Source organism: Eptesicus fuscus, chromosome 12 (genome assembly GCF_027574615.1).
Source record: "Eptesicus fuscus isolate TK198812 chromosome 12, DD_ASM_mEF_20220401, whole genome shotgun sequence".
Taxonomy (NCBI): Eukaryota; Metazoa; Chordata; class Mammalia; order Chiroptera; family Vespertilionidae; genus Eptesicus; species Eptesicus fuscus.
This window is the reverse complement of record NC_072484.1, coordinates 16,948,491-16,959,939: the sequence shown is the minus strand read 5'-3', so window position 1 is coordinate 16,959,939 and position 11,449 is coordinate 16,948,491. Positions and strand designations below refer to the sequence as shown.

General features: G+C 49.7%; 1 protein-coding gene across 1 annotated transcript in view; it reads right to left on the bottom strand.

The window, feature by feature from the left end:
* Nucleotides 1-7,852: 7,852 nt before the first annotated feature.
* OVOL2 (ovo like zinc finger 2) overlaps nucleotides 7,853-11,449 on the bottom strand; it is a 32,214-nt gene continuing 28,617 nt past the window's right edge. The window contains exon 4 of the mRNA XM_028144888.2: nucleotides 7,853-8,524. Coding sequence (XP_028000689.1) covers nucleotides 8,211-8,524 — 314 coding nt within the window. The 3' untranslated portion in view covers nucleotides 7,853-8,210. The remainder of the gene's footprint in view (nucleotides 8,525-11,449) is intronic.

Sequence of the window (11,449 nt, the reverse complement as noted above, 5' to 3'; positions counted from 1 at the left end):
CTCTCCTAGGACATTCTCGCTTGGAACCCATCACATCAGAGGAAGCCCAAACTAGCTCGCACAGAGAGACCATAAGGGGAGCCCCATGTGGAGAAGAATCTAGACTCCAGCCAACAGCCAGCATTGACCACCAACTGCATGAAGGAACAAGCCTTCAGATGGTTAGAAAGCCCCCGCCTTCAATTCTTCTAGCTGAGGCCCCGGACATCGTGGAGAAGAGGAAAGCCATCCCCTGTGCCTCTGTGCTGTGACCTGTCCGAATTCCTGACCCACAGAACCCCTGAGCTTTGGCACGATTTGTTACAGTCATAGTAAGTGGAACACTGATGTGATTTCTCTCTGTAGTAGCTAACACAGTCTGTGTTTACCTGTTTATTTCTTGTCTGTCTCTCCCCCAAGAGAATGGGAGTCCGGGAGAGCAGGGACCTGGGCCTGCTTTTTCCCAGCCTCGGTATCTGGGAAAGTACATGCCACACACAGTGGGCACTCAGCAGATATTCGTGGAACAAATAAATCTTCGCTAATTAAAGAAAACTGCTTCTCACTGCAATTCACAACACCTGCTACGGCACGTGAACTTTTCCTAAAGAAAGCATTCTCTGGTGTTCTTTGGACCAGCTTCCCGTTAAAAAAATATCTCTTGGCAACCATCTGGAAAATGACGAAGTTGGATCCATACCTCCCACTATATACCAGGAAGTAGTTCAAATGGATCAAAGATTTACACATGATCAAATGAAACCATTAAAGCCCTAGAAGAAGGCATGACTGAATTCGGATATAACGTTGGAGCGGGAAGGCCTTTCTAACTGCAACTCCATCCCCAGCAGCCATCAAAGAAAACGATGAATCAATTCAAACTTCATAAAAAGTCACAAAACTTCTGCTTGGCCAAAACAAACCAGCATGAGCAAAATTGAAAGATAATGATAATCTGGGAGCTAAACTTCCTAGTACATTTAATTAAATAAATAAACTCCTAGAAGTTGGGTAGGAAACAAAAAGGCCAACAGCCCATAGATACATGGGCATTCAGGCAGTTCTCAGAACAGGGAACTACAAACGGTCCTTGATCATAGCAGAAAACATACAACCTCTTTCTCTCACACATCTATACTAATAAAAGAGTAATATGCTAATTAGACCAGACATCTTCCTGATGTCCTTCCGGACAAAGCCACAGTGGCAGAACCGAGGCAGAGGTGGTTAGGGACGATCAGGCCGGTAAGGGAGAGCAGTTAGGGGATCAGGCCAGCAGGGGAGAGCAGTTAGGGGGATCAGGCCAGTAGAGGAGAGCAGTTAGGGGAATCAGGCTGGCAGGGGAGAAATTAGGGGCAATCAGGCAGGCAGGCAGAGTGGTTAGGGGCTATCAGGCAGGCAGGCAGGTGAGCAGTTAGGAGCCAGTGGTCCTGGATTGCGAGAGTGATGTCCGACTGCCAGCGGTCAGACATCTCCTGAAGGGTCCCAGATTGGAGAGGGTGCAGGCTGGGCTTAGGGATCCCCCAACCCATGCATGAATGTCATGCACTGGGCTTCTAGTAGTATAATAAAACTATCTTGAGCCCTGGCCAGTTTGCTCAATGGTTAGAGTGTCAGCATGCAGACCAACGGGTCTGGGTTTGATTCCCGATCAAAGGTATGTACCTGGATGCAGACCCAATCCGGACCCAGGTTGGGGCATATGCAGGAGGCAACCAATTGATGTGTCTCTCATATATCGATGATTCTCTCTCTCCTTCTCTCTCCTTCTCTCTCTCTCTCTCTCTCTCTCTCTCTCTCTCTCTCTCTCTCTCTCTTCCAGTCTCTCTAAATATCAATGCAGGGAGAAAAAAATATCCTTGTGTGAGAATTAACTAAAAAACAACAACAACAAAAACCTACCCTGAGGAATGATTTCTCCCTTATCAGATTGGCCCAAATCCCAAACCATGACAGTATAACACCGGCGAGTGGTAAGGAGAGGAGCACTCTCTCACATTGCCAGTAAGACTGCAAAGTGTACATTTCTGTGCCAAAAAATTGGGCCAAATCAATCCACACTGTGGTGGGCAGACCCTTAGCCCTCACAATTGCACTTCTGGGAATTTACGCCACAGATATGTTTGCACATATATGAAATGGCATGTATAAAGTTACTCACTGTAGCATTCTTCATAGTAGCAAAACATTAGAAATAACATAAATATCCATAAGTAGAAGACAGATATTCTCAATTATGGCATATCCATACAATACAATACCAGATAGCTATAAAGAAGAATGAGAACACTTTATTTTATTATGAAAAGAACTACTAAATATATTTTTTAAAGAAAAATGCAAGGCTCCAAATAATATGCATAATGCTATTTGCTAATTGAAAAAAAAAGTAGAGAACAAGGATAGATATATTCGAATTTGCTTACATATGAATAAAGAAACTCAAGAAAGTTCTACAAGAAGCTAACAGTTGTTGACTATTACAGAGAGGAGGGGCTTGGCAGATGAGAAACAGATTTGGAGGGAAGATTTTTTTCTGTATACATTTTAATATTTTTATCTCTCCCACAAATGCCACATAATTTGCAATAAGTGATTCACTCCTTTAGCATCAAAAGAGGTCCTCTATCAATATGTAAATATTCCATGGAGAAGTAGCTAGAGTCTATGGGCCTCAGTCTTTTTCACCCTTAAGAATCCATTCCTGTGATTTCTCTCCCTCACCTTGGAAACCTCCAAGTGAATCAGCCCCCAGCTGTTTAGAACACTAGCTGCTAAACAGATTGGTGGTCATGCCTTTTCCCCTCCCTCCCAGGGGTAACCACAGCTGCCAATGACTTGCCCCTGGCCTCAAGGTGAGACAGTGCTGTGATGCCATTCACAATGCAGAGCTTTCCCTAAGATCAGGCCGAGCCCTGGCCAGTTTGGCTCAGTGGAAAGAGTGTTGGCCTGCAGACTGAAGGGTCCCTGGTTCGATTCTGATCAAGGGCACATGCCTAGGTTGTGGGCTCGGTCCCCAGTGTGGGGCGTGCAGGAGGCAGCCGATCGGTGATTCTCTCTCATCATTGATGTTTCTATCTCTCTCTTTCTTCTCCCTTCCTCTCTGAAATCAATAAAAAATATATTAAAAAAAAAAAGATCAGGCCGAGGTTAGACTGCAATTGAACCCACAGCTTTGCTTAGTTTCTTCCTGTTGTACCTGGTTCCTCTTACCTCCTTATTGCTTTATCCCTACAGCCTCCCCCAATAAATCACTTACCTCAGAATCTGTCTCAGTCTCTGCTTGTAGGAACTCAACCTAAGACATCAATCAAGACTTCCAGTCAAGATGGTGGTGAAGGTAAATGCGGTACTTGCCTCCTGCCACAACCACATCAAAATTACAGAACAATCATCATTCAGAACCACCTGAAATCTGGCTGAATGAAAGTCCTACAACTAGGGATTTAAAGAAGACACATGGAGACTGGTAGGCAGGGCAGAGACGCTGAATGGGCTGGTCCCACACCCACATGTAGCAGATAAAAATTGGGAGGAATATCTTGCCTGAGGGGTTCCCCCCTGAGGAGCCAAGGGTCCCAACCCTACACCAGGTCCCCCAGCCCAGGGTTCCAGTGCCAAGAAGAAAAGTACCCATACTTTCTGGCTGTAAAAACCAGTGGGGACTGAGGCTGTGAGATAGAGGACTCCTGGAGTCCAAGGCAGTTCCTCTTAAAGGGCCTGCAGCAATCCCTCCGAGCTCCAGTGCTGGGGCAGCAACTTAAAAGGCACCAGAACCATGGCCAGTGTGCTCTGTGGTTAGAGTGTTAGCCTGTGCACCAAAGGGTCACAGGTTTGATCCCCCGCCCCGGTCCGGGGCATGCAGGAGGCAACCAATCGATGTGTTTCTCTCACATTGATGTTTCTCTCTACCTTTCCCTCACTCCCTTCCACTCAATGGAAAAAATGTCCTCGGATGAAGACTACCAACAACAAGAAAAGGCACCAAAAATTAAATCTAAAAAACAAAATAAACGAACAAGCAGAACAGAAACAGACTCATAGACGCAGAGAACATTTTGACATTTGCCAGATGGGAGTGGAGAGGGAGATGGGTGAAAAAGTGAAGGGATTAAAAAGTAAATTGGTTATTACAGAATAGTCATGGGGATGTAAAGTACAGCACAGGGAATGTAGTCAATAACATTCTAATAACTACGTATGATGTCAAATAGGTGTGAGATTTATCAGGATGATCACTTAGTAAGTTATGTAATGTCTAATCACTGGGTGTACACCTGAAACTAATATAATAATGTATGTCAATTGTAATTGGAAAATAAAATAATAATTAAAAAAAGACTTCACCAAATAAACCACATTGATTGATAACAGACCCCTCTCTCCAAAATGAATCACCAGTAGGCACTTCTAAAAACATGAACAAATTTCCTCAGTGTTGACCTAATACCAGCCAAAAGCAAAGGTACTGTTGGGTGGACTTTGTACAGGTTAATAAATGGTTTCTAATGAGGGATATAAAATATGGACAAGAGCTCATCCATCTACACCCTACCATCTAGAGGCCTATGGTTCCAGAGCTACCAGTCTGAGAACCAGTGCCCTAAGTCATGACCCTGCACATGGTAGCTGAATCTTCTGACAACTGACTGAGAGCAGGACAAGCAAACAGGGTTGGGAGGAGGAAGGAGACAAAACTAGGGTGGACGTAATTGACTTGGCTTGCCATAGCAGAGACTGTGAGTTGTCCACCATAATCCATTCCCACATTCTGGCATAAAACAGCATTAAGGCAAGAAGGCTGCATTTTCCTACCCCACCCCCAGTGCCACATCCAGGCCAGCAGCTTGAGTGAGTGACCTTCCCACACCTGTACCAGACCGGGTGCCACCCTACCCAGGTCTCCAGAGCATTTGGTTCTATGTGCTGAAGGCTGCTTATGGCCAACCCATCACGCTGCCCGAGAGCTTTTCCTGGCACAAGAAGCATGCTTGGCCAGTGCACAGGGAAAGTTGGAAGGGACCAGAAATGAATGTCCCCAATGCCAGCACCTCAACTAAATCCTCAAGGATGGGGAGGTAGTAGACAAATGGTTTCCTATGCCCCTCAAGTGGGGTAACTCTAAGGCAGGTCTGTACTGTTTCCCGGAAATCCCTGTGATTAAGTTCCGGTTGTCCACAGCAGTAACTTCCTTGATTATATTCCCTTTGTTGGCTGTCTTCCCTTCCCTGTCACACTTCCCCACTGCCCTGTAGAAGCTTCCTGGGATCACTCTCCAAAGCAATTGAGTAGAAATTGAAGCCTTGCCTTGGAGGAACTCAAACCAAGACAACTCTCCTACTGGCTGAAACTCACAGAGACCCATTTCAACCATGTATATGTTGACAATGTCCTGGGGCAGGCGTCCTCAAACTACGGCCCGCGGGCCACATGCGGGTGTTTTTGCCGTTTTGTTTTTTTACTTCAAAGTAAGATATGTGCAGTGTGCATAGGAATTTGTTCATAGTTTTTTTTAAACTATAGTCCGGCCCTCCAACGGTCTGAGGGACAGTGAACTGGCCCCCTGTTTAACAAGTTTGAGGACCCCTGTCCTAGGGCATGGCAGAGCAACGAAGGAAAGAAGTTTGGGTCCCCGAGTGATTGCATGGAGGAGAGCCACCCACCAATCCAGAACTGCTGGGTGAGAAAGAAATGACCTTCTTTTTTTTTAAAAAAAAGTGACCTCTCTTCTTTAAGCCACAGCACTTCTTAGGAATCTTTGTTACTACAGCTGTAGGTGTCTTAGCTAGTACACCTACTCAATATCCATTTCCTCTGTGGTCACAGCACCCTGCTTTTCTGCTGGGGAACCACTCCCAGGCCAGAGGTATAGCTGACCTGCTCTCTCTACCCCTGCTTCAGGGGAGGCAGGGGCATAAGACTCGGGCCTGGGGGAAAAGACCCTCTATCTCCCCCAGCAGGGTCACTGGCTCAGGGACAGGCCCAAGAGTCAAACCAGGCCAATCAGAGACAAGAAGCATCAGCCCGAGATCGTTGGCTAAAAGACAAACCCTGCTTCCGCTGGGCTGCTGCATTGTGGGATAGAAGTCCAAGGGTGGGTGGTCATCTAGCTTCCACTCGACCCTGCATGAGAAAGAAGCCACCTGGGGGGAAACTGGATAAAAGAAAGATGAAGGACGATGACTTGATTTAAGCACCTGTACTTACCATCCCTGAAGCAGGAACAACCCTAGACTTAGCTAATGGATTAGCATTCCTGTCAAAGACCTTTTAAACTGAATTTCTATCCCCTGCAACCAAAAGAGTTCTGCTTAGTAAAAATCTGACCCCAAAGAGAACATCACATCAGCTAGTTCACAATTCCCTGTGCAAAACAGGCCGCAGTCTGCTCTCCCAGCCAAAGCAATTTAAATATTTCCTTACAGGAATGTTCGTTTTGGTTTTTAAAATATATATATATATTTTTATTGATTTCAGAGAGGAAGGAAGAGGGAGATAGAAACATCAATGATGAGAGAGAATCACTGATCGGATGCCTCCTGCATGCCCCACACTGGGGATCGAGCCTGCAACTTGGGCATGTGCCCTGACCTGGAATCGAACCGTGACCTCCTGGTTCATAGGTTGACACTCAAACACTGAGCCACCGAAGCAGGGCAGGAATGTTCGTTATGTTGTCTAATGACCCAGATAACTGAGGAAAGCAAACCAATCACCTTCTGGCCTCTCTCTCCTCTGTATCAAGTGTTAGGAGACACAACACAATGTTAACAATGTGCCCACTGGAGCCAGGGTTGAGCCTCAGTGCAGGCTGACCCTGGAGGCTGCACTTCATCCCTCGGTGCTGCTGTGGGTCCCTTCCAATGGCCACCAGTTGCTGGCCTCTGCTGTCACCTCATCTGCTCACGGGTACGGAGAGCTGGCCCCCAGTTGTGCTTCGAGGATGGCTCCAGAGAACTTGTGCAGCGCCACGCAGGTCGTAGGGGCCCTGCAAAAGGGTAAACTTCCTTCCTTCTGAAAGAAAAGTGCTGATTCGGAAGAGAAGTGTCATGGGATATGCTACACCCAGACATTGGCATAATGGCTGGCCCACAGTACGGAAGAGAAAAAGGGGAGGGAAGGTGGAAGGAAAGGAGGGAGAGGAAAGGGAAGGAAAGAGGGGAGGAAGGGGGACAATGGAAGAGGGAGGAAATAAAAAAATGGTCTCTTCATCCAAATGTTCCCCTAAGGCTAAGCCAAGGAGCGATCAGGTCCCAAGCAAGGTTTTCTAGATCTTCCAGGGCGGAAATGGACCTGAGTGCCTCCCTTTTGCCCTATTATGGTCTCAAATTGGTTTATTGTTACCCTCCCAGGCCTCCTAGGTGAGCGGATGCAGGGAGCTAAAGGCCGCTGCCCTCAGCAGTCACATGCTGCTGCTGCTGCCCCTCCCACAAGGGCACTGTGCCTGCCAGTGAGCTTTCCTCACACTCCGGCCTTGCCACACATTGTCCCCAAGGAAGGGAGAAGTGCCTTCATCCAACAATCCCAGCCCCAGAAAGTCAGAGGCATCTCTGCAGTAACCCCACAGCCACAAAAAGTGACCAAAGTCAGTTACCTACTGATTTGACCCCAGGCACCTCTGGCCATCAGTGAAGGAGTCAGCGGTTCAGTACTCTTAAGATTTGCCTCTTCAAACCCACCCACTGACACAAAATGATCAACCCCCAAATAACCCGAAGTTGAATGTCACACAATAAGCCTGAAACCACGAGCTACATAGCTCAACGCTCTCCTGTTTGGTTATTATAAGGAAAGTTTCAAGAGGACATTTCACTTACTAAAATAATTCCTGTAAACTCTTTCAGGATAATAAAATTCATTTTTCTCACTTAAGTAGCATTTCACGTGGAAGTACTTTTATTTCAAGGCACCATAATATGATGGTCTCTCTAAGAACACATCTGCTTCCATGTATGAAAATCCTAAAAAACAAACAAAAAGTCCTGCACGGTGATCACAGCCACCTACCGATCAACTTTCGTGAACATGAGTGTGTTCAACAGGGCATGGGTTACGGGGGACCTGACACAATCATTACAACTGACAGCCTTGGAGCAGATCCCCCTGCCGAGGCCCCAAAAGGACAGAGAGATAAACTGAACACTTGTAATTAGAAAGAGCCAGTGGGACCCTCAAAACCAAAAGTCTGTGTAAACGTGTTAGCACTGGCGTCTCCCCCTTCCTCTTCCTCCTCACTTCTCCTCCTCCTCGCTCAGGGTGGCATTCCCCTGGAGGGTGGATGTCAGCTTGTTTTGCAAAAGGGCTGCCAGTTTTTTGGATGTCTTTTTGAGAAACGCGCTGCCCGGGTGGGCACTGTTCACGTGCAGGTACAGGTCCTCCTGGGTGGGGCCTGTGTAGCCACAATCCTCACAGACGTAGAGCTTGTCCCGGCGTTGCTTGTAGGCATACTGCTGCTGCACCCCGTGGATTTTCTTCAGGTGGGACTCCAAGGAGCAGCGCTGGGTGAAGGCTTTGTGGCAGACATCACATTTGTAGGGGCGAATGCCTGCAAGGGCAAGGGGCAGACACATCACCGGTTGGTCATGGCCAAGCCAGAGCCTTCCAACGAAAAAGCCATAAAAAATCATCACGCACATCCCAACAGCAAATGACCCGATTCAAAACCAGGCATAGGAATTGAACAGACATTTTTCCAAAGAAGACATACAAATGGCCAACAGTACATGAAAAGGTGCGCAACACCATTAATCACCAGGAAAATGCACATCACAATCACAATGGAAGCACAATGAGATATGACTTCATACCTGTTACAATGGCTATTATAAAAAAGACAAGAGATAAGTGTTGGCAAGAATGTGGAGAAAAGGGAACCCTTGTGCACTTTGGTGGGCTTGTAAATTGGTGCAGCCACTATGGAAAACAGTATGGAAGTTTCTCGCAATATTAAAAATAGATCTATCAAAAGATCCAGCAACCCCACTTCTAGGACATATATCCAAAGGAAATGAAAACAGGATCTCAGAGAGATATCTGCCCTCCCACATTCATGGCAGCATTAACCACAATAGCCAAGATATGGAGATAGCCTAAGTGTCCATCAATGAATGAATAGATAAAAAAGCCGTCAACTATTTATACAATGAAATATTATTCAGCCACAAGAAAAAAGAGAGTCCTTTGTCAAATTTTTTTTTTTTTTTTTTTTTTTTTTTTTTTTTTTAATTTCTTTATTGATCAAGGTGTCACATATTTGTCCTCATCCCCCCATTCCCCTCCCACCCCTCACCCCACCCATGCCCCAAACCCCTGTTTAACTTAACCGTTGGATAGGCTTATATGCATGCATACAGGTCCTTTGGTTGAACTCTCCCTCTCCCCCCCCCCCCCCCCTCCCCTCCCCTATCCTCTCTCTGAGGCCCGATGGTCCGATCGATGCCTCCTTGCTTCTGGTTCTGTTCTTGTTCCTCAGTCTATGTTGTTCATCATTTCCCCTAGATGAGCGAGATCATATGTCACTAGATATATACTAATAAGAACTGAATGTGAGACGAGCAATAATAGTTATGCTGACAGGCAATGAATCAATCTGTAGCGAGCTTCCCCCTGGACCAACAGTTCTTTTGAGACCCAATTTCAATGTCCAGTAGTTCCTTATGTGTACATGTCAGCACTGACCCCTCAGCTCTGGATGTGGACAAATGGTGGTAATGGAGGTCCTACTCCCTCTGGTTTGGTCTCGGCCGAACCCAGGGGCACGGCGTAACCCGGAATAAGGGGCACGTGGCCTCACCCATACCCAAGGGGCGCGTGGTCTCACCCGGGCCTGGGACCCAGCCTCACCCGGATGGATCCAGGGGCGCACGGCCTCACCCGGACCCAGAATCTGGCTTCACCCGTACCCAGGGACGCTTGGCCTCTCCCAGACCCAGGGGCACGTGGCCTCACCCGGGCTTAGTTGCACAAGGCCTCACCTGGATCCAGGGACACATGGTCTCTCCCGGACCCAGGGACGCTTGGCCTCTCCCAGACCCAGGGCCACTTGGGCTCACCCGGGCCTAGGTGCACAAGGCCTCATCCGGATCCAGGGACACATGGTCGCACCCGGACCCAGGGACGCTTGGTCTCTCCCAGACCCAGGGCCACTTGGGCTCACCCGGGCCTAGGTGCACGAGGCCTCACCCGGATCCAGGGACACATGGTCTCACCCGGACCCAGGGACGCTTGGCCTCTCCCAGACCCAGGGCCACTTGGGCTCACCCGGGCCTAGGTACACAAGGCCTCACCCGGATCCAGGGACACATGGTCTCACCCGGACCCAGGGACGCTTGGCCTCTCCCAGACCCAGGGCCACTTGGGCTCACCCGGGCCTAGGTGCACGAGGCCTCACCCGGATCCAGGGACACATGGTCTCACCCGGATCCAGGGACGCTTGGCCTCTCCCAGACCCAGGGCCACTTGGGCTCACCCGGGCCTAGGTGCACGAGGCCTCAACCGGATCCAGGGACACATGGTCTCACCCGGATCCAGGGACGCTTGGCCTCTCCCAGACCCAGGGCCACTTGGGCTCACCCGGGCCTAGGTGCACGAGGCCTCACCCGGATCCAGGGACACATGGTCTCACCCGGATCCAGGGACGCTTGGCCTCTCCCAGACCCAGGGCCACTTGGGCTCACCCTGGCCTAGGTGCACGAGGCCTCACCCGGATCCAGGGACACATGGTCTCACCCGGATCCAGGGACGCTTGGCTTCTCCCAGACCCAGGGCCACTTGGGCTCACCCGGGCCTAGGTGCACGAGGCCTCACCCGGATCCAGGGACACATGGTCTCACCCGGATCCAGGGACGCTTGGCCTCTCCCAGACCCAGGGCCACTTGGGCTCACCCGGGCCTAAGTGCACGAGGCCTCACCCGGATCCAGGGACACATGGTCTCACCCGGACCCAGGGACGCTTGGCCTCTCCCAGACCCAGGGCCACTTGGGCTCACCCGGGCCTAGGTGCACGAGGCCTCACCCGGATCCAGGGACACATGGTCTCACCCGGATCCAGGGACGCTTGGCCTCTCCCAGACCCAGGGCCACTTGGGCTCACCCGGGCCTAGGTGCACGAGGCCTCACCCAGATCCAGGGACACATGGTCTCACCCGGACCCAGGGACGCTTGGCCTCTCCCAGACCCAGGGCCACTTGGGCTCACCCGGGCCTAGGTGCACGAGGCCTCACCCAGATCCAGGGACACATGGTCTCACCCGGACCCAGGGACGCTTGGCCTCTCCCAGACCCAGGGCCACTTGGGCTCACCCGGTCCTAGGTGCACGAGGCCTCACCCGGATCCAGGGACACATGGTCTCACCCGGATCCAGGGACGCTTGGCCTCTCCCAGACCCAGGGCCACTTGGGCTCACCCGGGCCTAGGTGCACGAGGCCTCACCCGGATCCAGGGACATATGGTCTCACCCGGATCCAGGGAC